The sequence below is a fragment of the Hyaena hyaena genome, unplaced genomic scaffold (assembly GCF_003009895.1).
Source record: "Hyaena hyaena isolate Hyena2069 unplaced genomic scaffold, ASM300989v1 scaffold_292, whole genome shotgun sequence".
Lineage (NCBI taxonomy): Eukaryota > Metazoa > Chordata > Mammalia > Carnivora > Hyaenidae > Hyaena > Hyaena hyaena.
The window spans coordinates 340622-364761 of record NW_024080924.1 but is presented as its reverse complement, the minus strand read 5'-3'; the positions used below and the strand labels follow the sequence as shown (position 1 = coordinate 364761).

The 24140-nt window shown below is 45.4% G+C and overlaps 1 protein-coding gene across 1 annotated transcript in view; it reads left to right on the top strand.

Annotated features, from left to right (window-relative positions):
* The window catches only part of RYR3 (ryanodine receptor 3), a 364667-nt gene that overhangs the window by 151533 nt on the left and 188994 nt on the right, over window positions 1–24140 (top strand). Inside the window, exons 24-32 of the mRNA XM_039247258.1 lie at window positions 180–339; window positions 1698–1845; window positions 2711–2916; window positions 3492–3666; window positions 11592–11800; window positions 13405–13580; window positions 14931–14967; window positions 16722–16885; window positions 20177–20342. Of these exons, the coding sequence (XP_039103189.1) occupies window positions 180–339; window positions 1698–1845; window positions 2711–2916; window positions 3492–3666; window positions 11592–11800; window positions 13405–13580; window positions 14931–14967; window positions 16722–16885; window positions 20177–20342 (1441 nt within the window). The remainder of the gene's footprint in view (window positions 1–179; window positions 340–1697; window positions 1846–2710; window positions 2917–3491; window positions 3667–11591; window positions 11801–13404; window positions 13581–14930; window positions 14968–16721; window positions 16886–20176; window positions 20343–24140) is intronic.

Below are 24140 nucleotides of genomic sequence, written 5' to 3'. Positions count from 1 at the left end.
GACTTGAAATAGAGCTTGGCAATCCATTCTGACAAAGGGTAAAACCTGAGACTGTAACCTTATTTTCATGGCATTCTTACCATGTGCTGCTGGTCTAAGATGGAGTAGGTCTAAGATCTGGAATGTATACAGATGTGTATGTAGATATGTATATATATATATTTTTTTTTTACTTGTAGCTATATGATGTCCAATGGCTACAAGCCAGCCCCTTTGGATTTGTCTGATGTGAAGCTGTTACCTCCTCAAGAAATTTTAGTGGATAAGCTTGCAGAAAATGCACATAATGTTTGGGCCAAAGACCGAATAAAACAAGGATGGACCTATGGCATCCAACAGGTGAGAAGTACTAGGTCAAGCCTGCTAGAGAAGCTAGGAGATGTGATCATCCATCAAAATGCCATTTTGCTTTGGTGGGTATTAGATTGGAAGATGGAAGTTGCCCTTGCACTCTATCCCTCATGCTTCAATGCATTTGTTATTTATAGAATCATGGGACTGGGTAGAATTTGTAATGGTCACACTGATATTAATTCCGGGCATAATTCCAATTTTGCAGAAAAGAATAGGCTTACCTTTTCTTTGTTAATCTGGTTCACTTGCAATTGTGTTCCCTGTGTGTGTGCCCCCTGGCTGCATCTTCCCTCATTCCCTGTCTTTTTGTTTGCGTGGTGGAGAGCCGAGCTTTCATGCCATTCTCCAAGGCCAAGGTAAGCCTTTCACAATTCAGCGTTACAACTCAGCAGTGTTTCTGGGTCAGTCCCAGGCATCGACCAGTGAAGGTCAAAAGGAGAGGAGCCCAGCCCAGGAGAGGGCCAAGCCAGGCTGCCAACAAGCCTGTGCCCCTTACTTTAGCCCATCGAGCCAGGATTTCTGGGCAGAGTTCTTGGCTTGCACAGGAGACCACTCTAGAACCAGGGCCTGGCAAGGAATTCGGTGTAGTTTAGAGTCTCCTTTAGTATTCCTTTATTTTCTTAAGTATCCGGGGTACTAGCAGGGAAGATCAAGGGGACTTGTGTGTACACATGTTTATTCATGCCTGAGTCTCCAATTCTGCACATGTCTGGAAGCCAAGAAGACCACAACTATGGAAGCCATGGCAGAATGGGATAAGAGGGACTCAAAACAGCATGGCAGGCCTATTTGTTTATGATGACTTATACTGCAGGCATTGGCCATTGTCTTCTTAGTACTCCCTGAGGAACTGAGGAGGCCTCTAAGACAAATGTGTGCCTACTGTAATGAAATGGACCCACTGTGAGACTGCCACCTTTTCTGCTGCTTCTCTTTGAACATACGTGCTTATCTGTCTTATTTCTCTGTTAAGAGACTGTTGTGAGTAGACTCTAACAGTTTGAATCATGGCATGGTCTTCCACAGGGGAATACTTAGGTAAATCCCCACCTGGCTTGCCTTGGGAATAGAGGTTTCTAACCACTTTCAGGATACTTCACTTTATTCACAGGCTGGCATTATTGAAATGTGTTTTTAATAGCAACACCTTTCCATTTATATTCAATTGATCCTGAAGAGAAGTAGTAAATGAGTATATTGCTAAATACCAAGGTGCTGGGGGGGAAGGGCTGGTGGAAAGATGTGAGGAAGCCAAGATGGTGTCTGGGAATATATAAGGTAGTCAAGCTCTTGGTAAAGATGAAATGTATTTCTCAGAACCTCTTGTCTTTGGCTTCGTGTAGGATTTGAAGAACAAAAGAAATCCCCGGCTAGTGCCCTATGCATTACTGGATGAGCGTACGAAGAAGTCTAATAGGGACAGCCTTCGTGAAGCTGTTCGCACATTCGTTGGCTATGGCTACAACATCGAGCCATCAGACCAAGAACTAGGTAACAAGCTGAGATTGTTCATTCTGGTCCCAGCTGACTGAACAGGTCCTCTTCTGCAGAAATGCCGACTTTGAATAAGTCTGATGTGTACTTTTAGAAATGATATTGGTACCAAAGAGCACTAAACAAAATGGTGTATTTTAACAAGCGAGGGGAGGAGGGAGGAGAACCATTTTTAAACTCTGTGATGATTTTCTATGGTGAGCACTTTTGTGACCCAGTCTTACAAGGAACTAAGCAATCCTCCGGCGTGGCTGAGCTTTGGGGGATATTTAGTCACAAAACCAAGTAACTTTTATTTCTCTTATTTACCAAACGTGTGAATATCAGCTTACTTTTGGTCCAGGTCATCTCATCTCTAAGTTGATTTCTACAACTGATTAAAATCACCCGCCCACAACTGATGAACTTGTCATTGTCATCCCATACCTCACGAGGGACTGTAGGCAAATTAGGACAATATTATATGTGATGAGAAAGATGGATTTGGGGTGGGACAGACCTGAGTTCATATCCTTACTTTCCTCAGCTTATTGGTTCTGTGACCTTGAACAAGTAAACCTTTCTAAGCCTCAGTTTTTCATCTGTGAAATGGAGACCGTATTACTGACCTCATAGGATTGTTGCTAGATATTGTTTCTAAAGGATCTACCACAAAGTAATTGCTCAGTGAATGTTACCTTGTATTCTGATTAGGATATGATGATCGTGGTGATTATTATATTATGAACAAAATGCCATGTTGGGTAGTAGGAGGTCTGTCAGTCTTTGTTGTTGTGAAATCCTTTTGAGGAATGCTACCTAATAAAGGCCTGTGTTCTCTCTTTACTTCATGTATCCTCTGCTCTTTTCCTCCTCACAATAGCTGACCCTGCTGTGGAGAAAGTCAGCATAGACAAGATTCGATTTTTCCGTGTAGAGCGGTCTTATGCAGTGAGATCTGGAAAGTGGTATTTTGAGTTTGAAGTGGTGACCGGAGGAGACATGCGTGTTGGCTGGGCCAGGCCAGGCTGTCGGCCCGACATTGAGCTGGGGGCTGATGACCAAGCCTTTGTGTTTGAAGGCAGCAGGGTGAGTCTGGGTCATGTCCACATGTCCCCAGAGTTTTCTCCAAACATTTCCCTGGCAGTTGGAAGTACTGAGTGTCTGAATCTCTGGCTTCAAAGTGAGTCACCACCACCACTGGCTACTCTAGATCATTGAACGATCATTACCTAGTGATTGTTACTTTGCTCTTTGCTCTGGTAAAGGGAAGGACCGTATGTCCAAGTCCTTTCTGTAATTTCCATATCTGCCCTTGTACTCGAGCCCATTGCCTATATTCTGAAGAAGGTTCACAGAACACACCGTAGCTAGTATGTGAGGAAATCTTAGCACTTTGCCCTCAACTGAGTTCTGTTTGCTGTCATAGCTGCCTAGGTGTTGGGAGACCGGCTACCTTTTCTGATGAGCCTGTGTAACTCAGTTTCATTTATTTGTAAGACAGATAATTCTTCCCTGTAAGTTGTCCCTGGTAGAGAGGTGAGTACCTTGTAGAAACCAGGTACCACTACCAGGTAGGAGAAATTGTTCATGGAGGCATTTCTTTAGCTGCATGGGGACTTTTAGGACCTCCAGTCTCTAAGCTCTGGGATCTTATTTCCTAGGGCCAGCGTTGGCATCAAGGCAGTGGGTACTTTGGACGCACGTGGCAGCCAGGAGATGTGGTTGGATGTATGATTAACCTTGACGATGCCTCAATGATCTTCACACTGAATGGGGAGCTGCTGATTACCAGCAAAGGCTCTGAACTGGCCTTTGCTGATTATGAGATTGAGAATGGTAAGTCTACCACCTTCCACCCACCCCATTCCAGCTCCATGAGTTCAAGGAAAATCCAGGGAGAGCTATCTACCTACTTATTTAGGGTGAACCATCCTTTGCATATTTAAAACCCTGATGGTGAAGACTAACTCATTTACTATCATTTTTGAAGAGTCAAGACAATGGCAGTAGTCGATATGTATAGCATAAATATAAGTTCTGAACTTCCAGATAGATTAAGAAGCTCTCCTCTGATTCCCTACCCTGTAGCATGGCATGTTAAAGTTTCCCAGCTTACAAAGGAAATGCTAATTGCATATGGACTCGTGTTGCTGGCAGAATAGAAGTCAGTGAATTAAAGAATTATCCTTTTATTCATTTTATTGAAATGTCAGTCTGCATGTTTGTATAATTGAACTTGATGCTTTGATGGGAACCATTGAAACACAAAAGTTCGACATAGCTGTTCCCTTGAATGAAATATAATTTATTTTGAAATTCAAACACGCTCCGAAACCCAAGCACAGTTGCACTTATCAATGGCCCTGAATAGATGGCAGGCAAAATAGCTCTTCCAGCTACACAAAGAAGCAGTTGGCGCTCCTTATTTCCTGTCTGTTTCACTATGTTATGTACAAACGTTGGCTGCATATAGGAGAAGGGGCACTGGACTGTGAGTCAGCTGACTCGCTCCTAACAAGCTGTGTGGCTCCCAGAGAGTCTCAGCTTGACGTCTCTTGGTTTCCCTATCTTCATCTATACCAGCTTATTGGAAGGTAGACCATAGAAGTTCCGACATCCTTCCCAGATGTAAAATTCTATTGCAATGACTTAGTACCTGCTGTACATATACCCTTGTGCTTGATGCTGTGCAACTGCCATCTTCATGACAGATGAGGATGAGCCGGAGTAGTCGAGAAGGTGGGAGGGCACTCTACTCCTGTCTCTGCCCCTCTCCACTTATGACATCTTGGGTGGACTTTCCTTAACTTTGTCTCCCTCTCTCTAAATGATTAGGGCACCTGCTGGATTTATATTTCCAACACTATGCAAAAAGAAACCTTTTTTTTACCAAGAAAGCTAAAAAGGATAAAACTACATAGGTGAGACCAGCAGAAGTATGTGTCCTTGTATATATAATAACACAAATATTCTGTATTTGCAGAGTTTTTAACTTTATAAATCACTTCCACGGTTTTTATGGACACCTCTTTTCTGTACCTAACTGTACTCTAAGAGAACTTTAAAGATCTTTCTAAGAGCCATCTATTTAGGGAAACAGAAAGGTTGCAAGTGAATGTATTTTCCTAGAAAGACAGGATGACTATATTTTAATGCCTTCTGAAAAGGTTTAAAATCGAGGTCTTAAAGATTCTTGGTTTTGGAGACCGGCGGGGAAGAGGTCGCCAGCAGAAAGAAATACTTTTGTGCTGGTTCAGATGCAACACAGAGAAAATGTTTAGGTAGACGGGAGGGCAGTGTAGGAGAGCTACCTTCTGACATGGTTCTTAGGAAATAGATATCTGCCAGGTACCCCCTTCTTGAGGCCAAGAGGAAAAGGAAGAACTCAAAGATCTAAGCTCATCTTCTAGGAAAGTAGCTCCCTAAAGTAAAAACAGTCCAAGGACCAGGAAACTTGTCCTGGCTCTACTGGGTAGGAACCAGGGGAGGTTACGTACCTATGAGGCTTTGGCTCCACATAAGGAAGGGATAAGAATCTTGTCTGTTTTGCAGTTAAGAGAACTTTGTAAAGTCCAAAGCCTTGTGACTCACAGTTTGTCCCACTTATTAGAAACGCAGGATCTTAGGCCCCATGCCAGACGTAGTGGACCAGAAACTGGTGACAACAGACTCCGATGGTTTGCCTGCAAATTAAAGCATGAAAAGCAGTGGTCTAAAATATAGATAAATGCAAGAAGCCATTGCAGTGTTAAGGGGCTCATTTTCTAGTTGTCTCAATAAATAACACATAACTGTGAAAAGATAATAATGCAAGGAAGTAGGTTAGAAATGGCAAATGACTAATACAGATGGAAATTCTATGGATGTGGTATTAAAGCTGGATGTTACATACAAAGAGATGGCCACCTCAAAGGAGCCAGGGTGTTCCCCTCTGGGGATAAAACTGCAGTAAAAATAATAGTGTATGAGTAGTGTGAGTAATCGTGTGGAATCAGGAAAGAGTGGAAGAGTTTGGAAGATTTGCGTATGGAAATTTACAAAAGACAAAACTGGAAAGATAGAGAAGGTACAGAGGACAGTCTCAAATACCAAGAATCGGCTTTACATTCACGAAATTTGTGCCATCTAATCTGGCCCAAGCACCTTTGAACTTCACCTTTTGGGGCCTGGAAGCTGTTGTAGGCTTGGAGTAGGGGAGTAAGGAATGTTTTAGGGTAACTTGGATTTTCAAGATCATCTGTGTTGTATTGAAAGAAGTGCTTCCTGGACTCTTTGTGTACATGGACGTGATCTGACCTTCAGAATAGCAGTCTATTAGCGAGCTGTTTTATAATAGAATTGTACTGTATCGTGTTAACATATTATACTGTGATATTGTATTGCACTTTAATAACACAGAGACAAGGTAATTGGAAGGCTCTTTCAGTTCTGTGATGGCTCAGGAGTCTGAAGAAGGACAGGTGAAAGGAAGTCGGCATGTCCTTCTTTGATAATAATAGCCCGGAGGCCTGGAATAGCCTTATAGCATCTCTGCTCTCTGCATAAGGGGGAAAAAGGCAGCAATTCTTGCCTTGAGCTGTTAGGAAAAGCATCTGTTGAAAGTAAAGCATTTTGCACACGGTAGCCCCTCATAAAGCAAAATCCCCTATATGCTTCTGTTCTGGTCACCAGCATCCCAGCCTTGATTCAGGCCTTTCCCGAAGCAGGAGTTGTGCTGGTGGGAAGTTGCCAGTCCTTTCGGCGAAGGAGTGGGGACAAGCATTCCAATTCATGGCTGTTTTCCTCTGGGTCGTTTATAAATTGTTATCTCCATCCTCTTCTGCATCATAAGAGTTGATATACTCTGATCTGCCTCATTAGAATTGTCCTAATCATTGTTCGCTACTCTGATCCCTGGCTTGGACCATTAGAGCTTTCACTATTGTCACCTAATAGCATCTGGAAGCTCAGAAGCTTCCCTGGTGAAATCTTTGCTATTAGGCTTCTCTTTTATTCCACTTAGAGGAAAAGAAGACAAAATTCTGAACATCCTGATAGACCTGAGATTGTGATGTCTAAAAGAGGCTTTACTGCCTGTCCCCTGTGTTGCCTCTCTGGAAGACACTCCCCTGAGTGACAATCGGCTCCATTAGAGTGTCTACAGGGACAGCCTCCCGGGCTGTTCCTACCATTGGCCCATCGGGATTTAACAGGTCCTTCAGCTCTGCTGACGGCTCTTCATAGGTGGCTGATGAAACTTACCTGCAGGAGTCATCACTGTCACCTGCAGGCATGCCACATTGGTGCCAAGGGGCCCTGCCATGCTCTCTCCCGATGGGTGCTATGGTTCTGAACGTGGTTAGAACAGGGGAGCGTGGCCTCTCATCTCCTGTGCTTGTTACAAGGCTTGTGACTACCTCTGGGCTCTCCCTGAACTCCATCTTCTGGGGGCTTAGCAAGAAATGAAAAAGAATGGGTAGAACACATGCCACTGCAATGAGTTTCTCAGAAACACCCCGGGAGTGGTCTGCGCACTCATCTAACCAGCTCTTTCCAAGACCTCATTCTTCCTTTACTGCCAGTGAACTGCTCTCAGGTCTTTCCACCGCTTGAAATGCATTAACAATGGGGCCACGGTTTAGATTTCCTAGGGAACCAGTTTCTTCGCAAGCACCTGAATAATTAAAAGATGGCCCCCTGGCTATCCCTCTTTTTTAATCACAGAACTAGTCAGGAGGCCTTGATGATGCAAAATTTATTGGAAGCTGGAGTCCTCGGCAGGGTTTAAATACCTGTGTTCTGGCCATTCCTCTCCTGGAACAAGAACTCCATGCATATCTTGGTTCAAGATAAGGCCACGTGCAAGTTTTCTCCTCAGACCTTTTCAAAAACTTTAGCACATTGCATCTGTGACGCTGAATATACAGAAGGGGATTTCTTTTCCCCTGTATTCTTCAGTCCACTTACTTCTCCAGTTTCAGTTGAAGCTAGGGGTTAACTGAGTTGTGTGCAAAGTACAAACCCTAGTTTATGAGAGTCATTGCTCACTTACCAAATGGAACTTTGTATCCAGATTTACTCCAGGAAGCCAGGTGGCCGCTTGAGACGTAGCCCTTTTCATGCCAGGAGCCTGCAGTCTTAGTGGTTGTTGGCCTCCTGCTGCTTTATCTAGAGGCAAACTGCTCAACTACTTAACACTTAGGAAAAGTAAAGAAAAAGTCACAAAGCAAGTCACTGTAGATAAGAATTAGAAACAATAGCCAAAACATGGAAAGAGCCTAAGTGTCCGTCAACGGACGAATAGATCAAGAAGATGTGGTTTATTTATACTTTGGAATACTACATGGCAATGAGAAACAATGAAATCTGGCCATGTTTAGCAACATGGATGGACCTTGAGGGTGTTATGCTAAGCGAAATAAGTCAGGCCAAAAAGGACAAATATCATAAGTTTGCACGTATAGGAGGATTAGGAGGAACTTGACGGAGGACCGTGGGGGAGGAAGGGGGGAAATGGTGGGGGAGAGGGAGAGAGGCAAATCATGAGAGACTCTTGAATGCTGAGAACAAACTGAGGACTGATGGGTGTGGGGAGGAGGGGGGGTGATGGGCATGGAGGAGGGCACATGTGGAGATGAGCACTGGATGTTATGTGGAAACCAACTTGACAATAAACTATCTGTAAAAAAAAAAAAAAAAAAAAAAAAGACAGGCACCCTGGCCTTAGTCCCAATTGTTTGCTCTGGACTGCTTCTCTGTTAGCTTTTTTCACAGGCTGGCCCTGCATGCTTACCAGGTGACAGACCTCGAGCAAGTTATCCAGTCTGCTAAGCCTCAGTTTCCTGTTCTGCAAAATGAGCGTAACGCTGAGCCAAGTCAGCAGAGCATGAAGCCCAGTGCCCAACACCTAGAAAGTACTTAATTAACATTAGCTGTTGTGGTTTATCATCATCCCCCCTCCCTTATCTGTTGGGCAGAATCAGAAAGTTACTTGACATTTGGATGCCTCCAGAAAAGAACTTTTAGAAATGGAAAGATCATTAGCTAGAGCCTCTCAGCTAGATGGAGGGAGCAGATGCAGTGGATCCAGTTATCAAGTATTCTTCCCTGGGAGAAAGTGCTGGCACCTTAGGAGGATTTATCTTTGCTCTTGGTCCTTTCTCAGTTTTCTCTTTTCTGTCCCAAACCTTGGATTTAGCTTCTTGTCGGCTGTTTGACAGAGTTGTCCTAGGTATGCCCACTTGGTCCCAGGAGGTACCTGACAGTCTTTCCCCCACTGCTGTCACTTCCATGACCACTGTGGCCATGCCTTCTCTCATACTCTGCTCAGCCATCCTCTGTGTAGATGGCTGCTGTCCTGGAGGGATGGGACTCTGCCCTGGGACATGGCTGCTATTTAAATCTGGGGCACGCTTCCCCTGGAACGTTCCCCCGTTCTCTTGCACACTGACTGGCAGCTGACCTATGAGTCAGAGTGTGTGGGATCTTGTCCCATTCTGTCACTTGGCCTTCTCATGACCTTGGTCATGTCCATTAGCTCCTCAAGTCTTCAGTTTTGTCCTCAGTAAAGTGCTGTCTGCTTTGCTGGTAGCTTAGGAATGGGGAGGGGCCCAAGTCCCTTAGAAAAAAGGAAAAAAAAAAAAGGTGTCACTCAAACATTACCTGTTTTCCTCCTGCCAGTAAGGAGAACATTGCCAGTGGGTCTGTGACTAGGAAATTATTCATGTGACTTGACTCATTCCGAAGTCTTCATCCCCACTTCTTACCACTCAGGCATGTGTGCCTACCTCTCATACATTCCACCACTCAAGTCAACAGAGAAAAAAGGAGGAGACAGATTTTCTTGAGATGTCCTTTCTCTGCTCACCTCAGGGCCAGGCTGCTTCACGATCATGGCGCCAGGACCACTATAGGTGGTGGTTTTCTGGGTTGTGTTTCCCACTTTAGCAGAAACCAAAATGCAGTCTTGGAAGTAGCGGTGTTTCACAGCTGAACACTCATTGCCCTCTAGTCCATTGCTGTCCCTGTCTGTATATGCTCCTTGGGATCAGGATAGTTTCCTTCCTTTACATCTTCTCATAGTCCGAACCAGAGCCCTCCCAACAGGGCCCCAAGAACTGTTGCTAACAAGCAATGCTTATTCCACACTGGAATCAGATTTCCAAGGGCCCCTTATTCATAAACATCCCCATCTGCAGAAGGGAGACAGTTTCCTGTCATGGTCCCTGGCACAAAAATCCCAGAAGCGTAGAACCTCTTCTGGAGGTTGAATGAGTGGGTGCTTCTCTGACCTGTCCATCTACCTTCCTGGGGGCCAGGCCACCAGTCTATTCTCAGTCCTCCGTGTCCCGGAGCAGAGGCTCTCTGTACAAGCATCACCCTTATTCTGCTAGCATTGTGTTAAAGCTCTTTTATTTGAAATGATACTAAATGGTATCAAATGGTGTCCTAAGTGAGTTTACAATTTCTTAGCTTGTGTGGGATTCTCTTTTCAGATATGTGACTCATCCTACATAGAGACCTTGTGGCTTAAGTAATGGTACATAAGCACGGTCTCTAGGAGTGGATTTTGTCCTGGGTTTCTATGGACAAAACCTCTTACTGAGGAATGTAAATTCTCCCAAAGTTGGCCTTTAAATTTCCCCTTAAACAAACACTCCTGTCTTCAGAGTGACATCGGTTTTCTTTATGTGGGCTCCAGCCCCTGTGTTACCACCGGCCTGAGAGCCCTTCCTCCCTTGCTGAGTGCTCTCGGGATAATTAGTGCTTTCCCAGCCCTGCTGATTTGTTGGTCCTCAATTATGATTTATAAATAGGCCACAAACAAGAACAGCAAACAGTTTGAACTTCTGCTTTGGAATATTCTGCATGGCAATTTTTTTAATATGACAGGATGCAAGAGTGAGCTTGGAAAGAGTGAGCCTTAGGAGGGGAGGGAGGAACTTCCCATAGCTCCTACTGGAAATCTCACCTCCTGCTCAGGTGGGGGCCACAACATCAGGCTGGGGGGCATGGCAGTTTGCAAACAGTATTTTGTAAACCAACAGTGTCCTTGTTAGCATGTAAAACTTCTTCTGTGGGAAGAACCATTAGACCTCTCTTGTCACTGGGAAGACACCGAGACATTAGGCTATTTGGACCAAATCCTTTAAAAAAATTTTTTTAATGTTTTTATTTACTTTTTTTTTTTTCTTTGAGAGAGAGAGAGAGACAGAGTGTGAGCCAGGAGGAGCAGAGAAGGAAACATAGAATCTGAAGCAGGTTCCAAGCTCTGAGCAGAGCCCAATGCAGAGCTCAAACCCATGAACCACGAGACCATGACCTGAGCCGAAGTCGGACGCTCAACCAACTGAGCCACCCAGGTGCCCCTGCACCAAGTCCTTCTTGAGGCTTCTCGTGTTTTGTTTTGGCCAGTGTTTAAAATTTCCCAGGGCCTAATCTCACTTTTAACCAAAGCGTAGATAAAGAATTTTACTTATTGTCTTACTTGTTTTACTTTTCCAGCTGATATTTATTTACACCTTAAAAAGAATCTAGGCTGCATATGCCCCCCCCCCATCATCTTGAACCAAATTCAGTTCTCTTCCCCATACACTGGCTGCAGCCACAGACTCTGTGTGACCTCCTGTTGTTGAGTCTGTGTGCCAGGAAGAAAGACAAAGGATGGTGTCCCATGTTTCCTACTGGGACTCGGAGCTGTTAAGGAAGCCAGAGTCTGACTTCGTCACAGCTTAAGGGCTGGTCCCATGGGCTGAAGCAGGCTCTCCTGCACCATTCTGCAGGCTTTGTGCCCATCTGCTCTCTGGGACTGTCTCAGATTGGCCGCATGAATCTCGGGATGGATGCCAGTACCTTCAAGTTTTATACCATGTGCGGCCTCCAGGAGGGCTTTGAGCCGTTTGCTGTCAACATGAACCGAGATGTTGCCATGTGGTTCAGCAAGCGCCTCCCGACGTTTGTCAACGTGCCAAAGGATCATCCGCATATAGAGGTAATGTTAGACATCGTGGGTGGCCCTGGCAGGGCAGGTGGGCCAAGGCACTAAGCTCCTGCTAATGCTCCTGTCAACAGGCAGCTGTTTACCTAAGTCCCTGCCCTGGCGGCCTCCCAGCCACCTCCTCGCGGGCCCTCAGGGCTGTAACTCTGGGCTGCTCAGCAGCGCCTTGCACATGGCGCCCACCTTGCATTTAATTCCTTGCAGATCAGTCCCCAAGCCTTCAGGCTATTGTGTATCCTCCAGATGTTTCTGTATCCAAAGATCTTAAAGGTCTTCCTGAAAAAGCTCGGTGCCTGCACTCAAGATGATATGTCCTAGACAGAATTCTTGCTCATAACATAATGTCTTTTAGGCCCCATATAATTTCTGCAGAACTACTTCCAGCATCTTAAACTGACATGTAGTTGATCATGATGCCCTCATTTGTAGGAGGGAGCCGAGAAGAGCCAGAGGTTGTAGGGAGCCTGACGTAGGTGCTGCTCCTACATCTGCTTGCCGGTGCCCACCGTGGTTTCTTCATGGGGGTGAGGAGATGGGTGGGGGGCTCATGGAAAGTCAGACAGATCAGCTCCATTGAGGCCTAGATGCAGCGGCTTGCTTCCACCTGGCTGTGAGGTCCCGTAACTGACCTTCCAATGCAAACCCAACAAGCACCAACACTTAATCCTCTACTTTTCCCCAGAGTCTTAAATAGTAGAGACTTTTAGTTCTCTGATTCTTGCCTGATGATGAGCCCCTTAGAAAGCTGGCTCATAAACTTTTGGAGGTAATGAACCTGTTTGCCAAACGGATGGAAGCTAGAGACCCTATTAGAAAAAAATCTACAAACTACACAAATAGTGGTAAGCACACTCACCTCAGGATAGGAGCTGTTTTCTAGAATGCAGGAAGGTGCTTAGACCATAAGAAAGATATTATTATTTTTATTATTATTACTATTATTATTACTACTGTTGTGACTATTTCTTAGTTTATTTCCTTAGTACCCTCCCTCACCACACACACATATTAAAGAACCCAGTTTTCATCTTTCCTTCTCTAACCCCACCTCTTGCAATGCTGTGCCCTGGTGCTGGGAATTTCCAGGATTTAGAGCCACCTCAGCCCTCCGGCTGTGATTGGGGCAGGGCTGGGAAGTGCATGCAGTGGGAGATGACCCACCCACGGGAGCTGTGATGTGTCTTCTTAAGCTTTGGGTTTTCTGCTTAAACAGTCACTTGCCCACTGACCAGGGAAATCTTTGGAAACATTTTCTTCTTTAGCTACTTACCCCCTAACCCGAAAGGTCATCCTCAGCAGATGCCATGCTTCGTCATCCAGATGCCACCGCCTCTGTTACACCTGTTCGCCACCCTTGATCTTGCAGAAAACCCAACAAGCATGTTTTTAAATCTCTAATTTCTCCAGCCAGAGGCAGATCTGTTATTCTCTATGGAGCAGGACTCAAGGAACAGTGAGAATAATGGTTTGGTTATCACTGGTGAGAACTTTTATAGTTCACAGAAAGCCATGGCATATGAAACAGCAATGAAGGAAGGAGCCACGAGGTCAAAGTCAGGCCTTCATGTGTGTCAGGTAAGGACCCATGGTGTTTCCAGGTTGTGAGGATCGATGGCACTATGGACAGCCCTCCATGCCTCAAGGTGACCCACAAGACATTCGGCACACAGAATAGCAATGCCAACATGATCTACTGCCGCCTGAGCATGCCCGTTGAATGCCACTCCTCCTTCAGTCACAGCCCCTGTCTGGACAGTGAGGCTTTCCAAAAAAGGTGAGGGCGAGGCCTCCAGCTTTCAGAGGTACTCATTGTGTGTGCTTTCCGTTTCTGTGTTTTTCTGTCTTCTTTTTTTTTAAATGTTTATTTGTGAAGGAGACAGAAACAGAGCATGAGCAGGGGAGGGGCAGTGATAGAGGGAGGCACAGAATCCGACACAGGCTACAGGCTCTTAGCTATCAGCACAGAGCCCAATGTGGGGCTTGAACTCACAAGCCGTGAGATCGTGACCGGAGCTAAAGTCAGACACTTAACTGACCAGGCGCCCTCTTTTTTTTTTTTTTTTTTAATGTTTACTTATTTATTTTTGCAAGATAGAGAGTGAAAGAGAGAGCAAGGATGGTCAGAGTGAGAGGGGGAGAGAGAGAATTCCAAGCAGGCTTTAGAGTCAGTGTGGAGCCCAATGTGGGGCTCGATCTCACAGCCATGGATCATAACCTGAGCTGAAATCAAGAGTTGGCCACTTAACCAACTGAGCCACTCAGGCACCCCTACATATCACCTGAGCAAAACTGGAACTCGTTGGGTAGGGTTCTCTCTACTTTCAGTCAGGGAAAGTAACAAGAATGTGCGTGTACACACATGTGCCTACACCTGCACATGTGTGTTTGTTCAGTGTGTAATTAGGGGACCAGTCAAGCTAAGCAAGATCACAACTAGTGGAAAAGTTTCCACTCTTCCTGAACTATCTGGGTCCTTAGGCTCTTTGCAGCCTACAAATCCTGTGTTTTTGGAGTAAAGGGAATAAAAGTGCAGAAGAGGGTAAAATTGTTGTTGCCTTTGTGTGAAAGTAAAAGCTGAGTTCTCAGGGCAAATCCTACCTTCTTTGTGTAACTCTGGCCGGTGTCCAGCCCAGCAGCCATGTGACTTATGAGTACTAAGACTTCTTCCCTCCTGATAAGAAATATATATGTTCCTTGCTGTATTTCTTTCCTTTAATGTCTATTTCTAATTCTTGATGTACGTCTGCCCATCTGGAGCTGCCTTGTCTGGGTTTCCTCTGGGGTTTCACTATCTACTCAACAGGTACAGCTGCTTGAAAGAACAGGACAAGGTTTTCAGAGGTATCCCTGCCTATGTTATTTCAATCTCTTCAACTGCCCCCTAGCTCCCTAGCTCTCACTTACCATCTGGGCTGAGAGACAAGAGTAACAAGTCACAGTCCTGGCTTGTGGTAGCAGATTACAAATGCACAAGTCCCAAGACTAGTTGGGATCACTCGTGTATAGAAAATAGTTTTCTAACCTTGCCTTCATCGTTAAAGTTAGATTAATTGCCTGTCCGAAGTGTGGAATTCTCTGTACAGCTGAATAACTAAAACATGGATTATCTCCTCTCCTCTCCCAGGAAACAGATGCAAGAAATACTCTCTCATACAACAACAGTAAGTAAACAGTGGGTTCAGTTATGGATTTCATGATTTGATTCTTTGTTGTACCTGAGGGTATGCCCCTTAAGCAAAGATCTGTCTAGAGATCCTCTTTAATTGCCAATTACCATGTCTTTTAATATCCATCTTGATGCTTCCAGAACACATCTCCAGCATTTCTCAAATAGGGGAAAGAAAGACAGTTATTTAGTACAAAGGAGAAGCTCCACCTGGAGCTCCTAATTGGGCATCATTATATACCCCATTTGCCACCAGGGACCAGTACTGCCTTTCTGATTGAAATGAACATGGCGGGGGGGGGGGGGGGGGGGGGGGGGGGGGGGGTGCGGCTCTCCTTAATTTATTCCTTTTGTTTGCTCTTGTATGTAAACTTCTATGAATCAACTCTCCCATGTCTCTGAGCAGTGCCAGCAATAATGTTGAAAGCAGTCAAGTGAGAAGTAGGAACAGGGAACAGTCCAGATCACAGAAACTGATGTGGGTCCCTTTTTTATATAGCTACACAGTAGTCAGAAAGCAACACTTGCTGATTTCTTTCTTTCTTTCATCCTTCTTTAGTACCTGAGCAAAAGTATTTGCAAGAAATGCATGTCACCCCTTCTAAAAAAATTCTTAATGTTTATTTTTGAGAGAGAGTGTAAGCAGGTAAGGGGCAGAGAGAGAGGAAGACACAGAATCTAAAGCAGCCTCCAGGCTCTGAGCTGTCAGTGCAGAGCCCAATGGGGCCTCAAACCCAGACCTCGAGATCATGACCTGAGCCAGAGTCAGACGCTTACCTGACTGAGCCACCCAGGTGTCCCCATGTCACCCCTTCTATAAAGTTATCCTGCAACTCCAAAGTCGTAGGTTAACTATCATCAGGAATAAGGTTGTTGCTGCAGCATGTCACACAGTGAGTGCAGGACACTGCGCTACGTGCATTGCATCACCTTCCCGCTTAATTCCCACGGCAACCCCACGAGATGGACCATATTGTGCACTCTGAAACACACAGAGGACAAATGATTTGCTCAGAGTCACCAGGTAACAGCTGCTGGTGGCAAGATTCAAGCCCCAGTTTGACCTACTGACCCTTTTATCTCCTAATCAAAAATAATAATAATAATGACAGACTCCAAATAAAAGTAACTTCATTAAGAATAAACGTGCTCACGTTCACAAAAAAAGTAATGAAGCCGTCACTTACCTTGTGCCTTAGCTACTTTTGTAGTATAGTGTTACAGATCGTAGCGAGGCCGGCCAGTAACTGCTGTAATTCTCAATACTGCCTGTCGTTGAGCCTGATGGACACACAGAGGGCCTTGGGCCACCGTGTGACCTCCTTTTGCAGCATTTTTTTCAAGACGGTTAAAACAACCACAAAAAATACTCTGGACGTCCCTGTGGAGGTGGAAAGGGTAGCAGAAGTTGTCCACTGTTCACTCTCTGAGGGCAAGAGCAGTGCCCAGGAGATGGCTCTGTGCTGGCCATTCTGAACGACTGCCCCTGATTTCAGCAGCAGCAGCAGCTTATGGGCAAAAGGTGGTAGATTAAATGCTTGATTGTCTCCATGCTAAATCACACCCTAAAAGGCAAAAATAAGGAAGGCAGATTCTCTAGTCAGCCTGTTCTAAGTCTGGGCAACGCAGTCCGGCTCTAGAATGGTGTGTGCTTTTCATGGAAAGAGGGCCACATGGACTCCTGTGTTTGTTCTGTCACGTTGGCCCCCCACCAGGGGCCACTCACTCCCCTCTGTGTTCTCTCCCCAGCAGTGCTACTACGCAATCCGCATCTTCGCTGGACAGGACCCCTCCTGCGTCTGGGTAGGATGGGTGACTCCAGACTATCACTTGTACAGCGAAAAGTTTGACCTGAGTAAAAACTGCACGGTGACTGTTACTCTAGGGGATGAAAGAGGCCGGGTCCATGAAAGGTAAGGGGGCTCCCAAGGAGACAGGGTTAGCCATCAAGCTCCTCTCTCCCCACGGCTGTCTTCTTTTCCCTTCCACCCAACACTCCAAAAGAAAGAAATATCCCAGTGCTTATGAAAAAGGAAAAGTGAAGCACAGGCTTACAATCCTTCACTAAACAGGGAGTACTACGGTAGAAGTATATTAGTGAAAATGGAGGGTGATTCCATCACGTGTATAAAACATCACCTATGGGGACGCCTGGATGGCTCAGATGGTAAAGTGTCCAACTCTTGATTTTGGCTCCAGTCATGATTTCATAGTTGGTGAGTTCAAGCCCCATGTCAGGATCTGCCCTGGTAGTGTAGAGCCTACTTGGGATTCTCTTTCTCCCCCTCTCTGCCCTATCCCTACTTGCACATGCTTACCTGCTTGCTTTCTCTCATTTCCTCAAAATAAATGAATTAATATTTTTAAAATAAATGACCGAGGGGTAGGAGATACAAGTTGACAACTGGGCGTCTGTGCTCTCTCTCAGACACTTCTCCATGAATTCTGGGCAAGCCCCAATTTCGGCAACATTAGAACAAGACAGAAAAAAAAAAAAAACCTCTGGGTGCTTGAAAGTCACTTCAGAAGAAATAAAAAGAGCCACCACATCACATAGCAACTGATAGACTCAGAACTCCTCATCCTGAGGATGTGAAGTGTCTGAAAGCAGAAAGAGCATAGAAGAGATAGAGCAAGTTCATGAATAATAACTTAGAGATCTTTTGGGAAAGCAAGTTTTAGGTACTCTCAGGCCTTCCCACTGGTGAGGGGAAGGGGATGGTTGAGGGTTGACTGCCACCAGAGAAAGAATCTCTAGCCAGCAGTGCACCAGACATGACCCAGAAGACCATCCCTTCTGTCCACCCAGGTGAGACTTACTAGAGTCCTTCCCAAATAGACCTGTTTAGAGGTGTATTAAATTGTTTTGCAAGCTGACCTTGATCCCTACCAAGTCAGAACATTTTGTAGCTGCTGTCCTTTAGATGCTACTGGGTCATCAAGTGGCCAGAGAGGTCACTTGTAACCACTGTGTCATGCAGGACCATTATGGGTAGGTGGTTAAGAGCACAGACTCTGGAAGCAAACTGTATGGGCTTTAAACTGGGTTCCAGGACTTCCTAGATGTGTGACTTTGGACCATTTAGCCTTCCGGGGCCTAAATTTCCTCGTCTATAAAGTGAGGATAATAGTTTCAGTCTCATGAAGTGATACGAGGATTAAATGAGAAAATACATAGAAAAATGCCTAAAACGATGCCTTGACTCAGGGACTGAATAATCACATTACTATTATTAGCATTACTAAATGTCTGTTACATGTTACAAGACCCAGAATAGATGCTACAAACAATATCCAACATCTTGTTGGGGGATGAAGGAAAGCACATGAAAGCAGTGGATTAAAGTCAGAAGACTTTGCTCTTTAGCCAGAAGAATAAAGGCAGACGTGTCCATCCCAGCTGAGTTTATTATTCGAATTTGCTGGTTGTACCACACCAGATGACTTGATTTATCTGAGCCTCAGTGACCACATTTATTTCAAAAACTGACTCACTAACATCTAGAACAAGACCCGTTAGATCATCGGTGCTCAGTAATTCTTAGTTCATTGTCTTGCATAATAAGAAATAAATACAGGATCAATTTCAGATGGTTTGAGGCATTTTAAATAGACCCCTTTAAAATATGACCAAGGCAGTGCACCTGGGTGGCTCAGTTGGTTGAGCGTCCCACTTTAGCTCAGGTCATGATCTCACGGTTTGTGGGTTCAAGCCCCGCGTCAGGCTCTGTGCTGACGGCTTGCTAAGAGCCTGGAGCCTGCTTCAGACTCTGTGTTTCCTTCTCCCTCTCCACCTCCCCACTTGCACTGTGTCTCTGTCCCTCAAAAATAAATAAATGTAAAAAAAAAAAAAAGTTTTAAATATGACCGAAGCATGGTACCTTCACATTCCCACAGCTTTAATATGTTAGTAATTCAGTTCCACAGTAGGCATCAATGTACTTGGGACTCTACTCACTGAACAGCAGTAATAGTATGGCTGTAACTTAACCTTGATGAAAATCTCACAGTGGCTGTCACCCGTTAGAAGGAGCATTTTGCACTGGCTCTGCCTGAGAGGCTTTCACACTGAGAAACCAGCCCCACTGGTATACCCCAAAGGTGGGAGGTTTTAGGAGAGAGGTGAGCATATGTTTACAAAGGGGATTTCTGAGCTCAGGGGAGGAAATTACCTATTTCTAAAGCTGGAAAGAACCTTGGAGAATTCTAAGCAAACCTTTAACTTTCTAGGGTCAAATCAGATTGACCTTAGGGTGTTTAAAGGGGCTGCGCTAAAGCAACAGGTAGAGAGTGGCGCTCTTGTTTAGCCTGAGAAAAAGTGCTTGATGGTACTTCAAACAAGCAGTTCCTCAGATGTGCACCAGGACTGGGCTTAGAAGGAGACGACATCATCTGTCTGCCTCTTGCCCACAGCCATACTGACAGCCTCTGAGAATCTCCTCTGCTGCTAACTTCTCCAAAGCCTACCCAGGATTTGAAATCTTTCAATTGAGGAATCAGACATGGGAGCCTTAGTGCTTTTTTTTTTTTTTTTTTTGGTTATTACTATTGGCTTTTAAATGTAAATGGCTATGATGGAGTTTACACTGTGGGGGTAGGTAGACGGCCAGCTGAGGAAGGCACCCAAGCTGGTGATTAGTGAAGAGTTCAGGGAGCAGAACTCCTGGGTAGGGCCAGGTTGTATAGGTCAAGGAGGTTGTTGGGCATCAGACCGCTTGTGACCTACTTTGCAAGCCTGTCCGGGCCTGCCATTCTAAAGAATGTGGGCCTGAGTTTTCAAGTGTGTTACGGTCTTTTTCATGGACACTGCAGATTTTTGTTTATGCTTCATATACCAAACCCCTATATAAATCTGCCTGTGGTAGTCACCTTCCCTGTGCCCCCATCTTCAATCTCTGAGCTGGGAATACTACCATCCCCATGACCCATTTCAGACAGGTGAATTGACATGGAGCCAGGAGACAGTTACCAAAACACTGTGTTCTTTGGACCAAAGTATTCTGATAGATTGTCACATCCTTAAATTGAGTGGCCATGCCTGAGAAAATGAGGATGAAGCTGAATGACTTTATGTAAGAAAAAAAAATTACTGAGTGCTGACTAGAAAGCCTCATTGGAAGGTTTCTGGGACATTCCATTCCTGAGCCTTGATTGCACACCACCCCAGTACAGATTCTCTCCCTTTTCCTCTCTCTGGCTTCTAGTGTGAAGCGCAGCAACTGCTACATGGTATGGGGTGGGGATATTGTGGCCACTTCCCAAAGATCAAGCCGGAGCAACGTGGACCTGGAGATCGGCTGCCTCGTGGATCTGGCGATGGGCATGTTGTCTTTCTCAGCCAATGGGAGAGAACTCGGCACCTGCTATCAGGTAAGGGTGGCTCTGTGGCCAAGACGGCAGCATCCCCAGCCTGCATGCTAAGGATCCTGCTCCTCATTCTTCTCCATCAGCATCCCTGCCACGGCAGACAGGGTTGATGAGCCCACATGGTTCACAAGCCATCTAGGAAGAGAAACCAGAACAAAATGACTTCCTTTTCTACAGAGGGAAAAATGGGGGAAAGTATTGTTATGTATTGGTTGATCAGTGTCCTGGTCATCTTGCTAGAAGCTAAGAAGGATTTTCTTTGTCAGTGGTCTCTAAAAGGTTATTCATTTATTCCATGAACATTTCTTGTGCAACTTTTATGTTACCTGTCCTCTACAAGATGCAAAATCTGAAAGGGGAACAGAGATATCCCTTGCTTTAGGAAACTTCTATGTTCAAAATACAGACTGCTAAAAGCAGACTCATTTGCCAGAGTGTATTCCTTTTGCAAATAGATTCTTCTCATTCCTTACGAATTCCTTACAGGATCTTTTACATTTAAAAATGTATTTATGTAAGTGATGTGTTTTGCTGCTTCATTGACTTTGAGCTCTGATAGAACTATTGGGGAAAACCCTCAGTTACACACATGTAGATTTACCCATCATTAACAAGAAGCCCTCTCTCTCTTAAGCAGGATTTTCATCCTTGATGGCCAGGTAAGCTTGGGAAATGCCACATACTATATCCTCCTTCTGACATTGGCAATGAACACTTGTGCAGGACAACTTGAAAAAATAACTTCAGAAAGAAACCTGTCTATCCAAGCATTTCTCTTATTACATAACCAAAAACATACATGTTACGTAGTAATTTTCTAGGAGTCTGGAGTTTTACAAAGCATTTCTCATAAGACATTGGTCAGAAATATTATTATGGTATTGGTGAGAAATCCATTTGAAAAGAGGGAGGTATTGGTAGGAATTAGGGAGCTTTTGAAGGCTTCTGACCAGAGCAGTGGCACGTAGTGTTTAAGGACGCTTAGCTAACTATAGCAGATAAACAGCATCCCACTACTGTATAAATGGATAAAACCCCAGATTCTATGGTCAGCCCCATGTTACAGCCTCCAGGCTGGAAAGCCTCTTGGCAGCCATTTGTCTGGGTTGTATTTGAAGAAACGGTATCTAACGGGGAGAGACGGAGTAGCTGCCCCAAATCTGAATTGTTCAGTGACCAAGAACGGATGGACCAAACCCTTTCTGGGTTTGGTGGGGGCAGTCGCCTCTCCTCCAGCATCTCCTGCAATGCATTCTGGTCTGTGTGCCTCCTCATCCTCCTGGGGAAAAAGTAGAACCACTGACAGCCCTTGGCAGCCTGGCTGGGCAGCCAGAGGGACCAGCCATTCCAGCAAGAGGCCTTTGCGAAACCAGGCTTTGAGGCAGAAAGTAACATATTCTTCTTCCGGTACTTCCTCACGATTCCACTCCCCACCCCACCCCCCAGTCTCCTGGGAAAATGCTTATATACATTACTGCCGTCCTTCAGAATCCATTAGCTTTTCCCCATTAACTTTTGAAATGAGTTTGACTGAAGGGTCCTCCCTGAGCTGCAGAGAGCTCTAAAGCATCTAATAACTCCGAAGGCGAGGCGGGCTTCAGCAGTCCCCAAATAAATAAATAAATAACCCCTGGCCTCGGCAGCAGCAGTGACTTGCCTGCCTCCAGGAAGAGCCCATAATGGAGGAGGAAATGTCACAGCAGAGAAAAGGACACTGGCTGGTTGTAGCCTGACTTTCCCAGTAGTTCCTGGGTCACGTTGGGCTGGTCGGTGGTCGTCTCCCAGCAGCTGCGTGCTGGCACCGACCAACCTCCTGAGATGCCCTCCTCCACTCGGTGCATAGGCATACTGATTTCTGTGCTCAGTGGCCCCAGCCCTGCATCCTGCCCAGAGGCACGTTGCGGTGAATGGGATGGTGCCAGGGCTCAGCACAGGAACCCCTGGGGGGCTCACACCCGGCCAGCCCCTTTCTCGTTTCAGGCGAGACACCAACGTGTCCAGCCATGCATCTGGTCTCCCGGCAGTGGGATGATTGTTATTCTGCAGCTGTAGCCATTTTCATTTTTCAATTATCTCAAGAGGAGCAGGGCAGCAATATTTATACACTGGCTTTCTATTCAGAAAGGACCAGTAACCAAAATAATGAGGGGAGGATTTTCTCAGAGCCTATTTCTAGACCTCCCCCTTAAATACTGCTGTGCAATTCAAAAATCTTTTTCTGCTGCACTTAATGTAATTATGGGAAAAATGAGAAATAAAATGTATGTTCAAGAGATACTCCTTAGCTATTGCCACCCCAGCCATGCTGCTCTGAGAGCAGAGCCAGCTACAAGACTCAGATTTACAAGAGGGGTTTGCTTTCAATTCAGTCCACTTCCCATGCCCTGACCTTTGCACGTGATCAGAAATAAAATGTCTATTATTGCAAGGACAGAATAGATCAGCCAGTGTTAAAAGGTACATTAAATACAGAAGAAAAAAGTCCATGGCACTTCCTATCGTCCTCACATCTGGGCTCGCTGCTCATAACATTAGAATGGAGGCTCCCCGCTGGGTGGCTTGGTTAGTTAAGGGAACAACTTCTGCTCAGGTCATGAACTCACAGTTCATGAGTTCGAGCCCCACGTCGGGCTCTTTGCTGACAGCTCAGAACTTGGACCCTGCTTTGGATTCTGTGTCTTCCGCGCTTTCTGTTGTTCCTCCCCCACTTGCACTCTGTCTCTCCCTGTTTTCTCAAAAATAAATAAAGATTAACAACATTTAGAATGGCTGCTCCCCATCCAGAAGGGCAGCTCCTGGAGAACAGAGGCCATCTCTCATTTCTGTTGCTGTCCCTGTGCATGAAATGGGACCTGGCACCTAGTAAGTGCTTGCTGAGCATTTGTTGTCAAACTGACCAACTCGGCTGGGCAGCCCTTGTTTTCATTTTGTAATTGCTTCTTAACAAGTTACCACAGAATTAACAGCTTAAAACCGCATGTGTTTATTATTTCCCAGTTCAGTAAGTTTGGGTTCTCTGCTCAGGTTCTCACAAGGGCAGAGTCAAGGCATGAGCTGGGCTGAGCTGCCTCTGTCCGGAGGCTGTGGGAGGAATCCACTGCCCACTCATTCGGGTTGTTACCAGGATCCAGTGTAGTTATAGGTTGAGGTTCTGAGGTCCATTTTCCCTCTCTTCTTTGCCCCTCCCCTCCCAGAGGGGCCCACCTTCCTTCTCATTTGGCCCCTTCCATCTTCAAAGCCAACAAAGCATGGCCTATCCTTCTTTTGCTTCAGATTTCTCACTTTGCCTTCTACCCCTGACAAGAAAAAACACCTGCTTTTAAGGGTTCCTGTGATTAAATTAGGCCCATAAAGGATAATCTGTGTTTTAAGGTCAACTGGTTAGTAGCCTTACTTGTATCTGTAGAATCCCTTTTGCCATGTAACATAGATAATCACAGGAGTAACCCCAGGGGTCAAGAAGGCCATCTAGGATTCTGCTCTAACACCACCAGTTGCCATTTTTATCCTCACATGCACCCATCATGAGCCCACACTTGTGTTTGCTCCTGTTTTGAGTGGGAGAAGATCAATTTCCATTGTTCATCATGGTGGGAATATATTCTGCATGGGAGAAATAAATCTGTCCCAAGGTACCCTAAATGCTTTCAAAGCACCTCCTCTTAGCAGGGGAGTTTGAGGAAGGCCCTAGCATTTGCCTGGGCAGTGGATAAAGTTTGCAGGGACCAGTCCTGAGGGATCTGAAAACATACCAGACTCTTCAGCCTGTAGGTCCCAGTACTGGTGTGACCTCATTCAGCA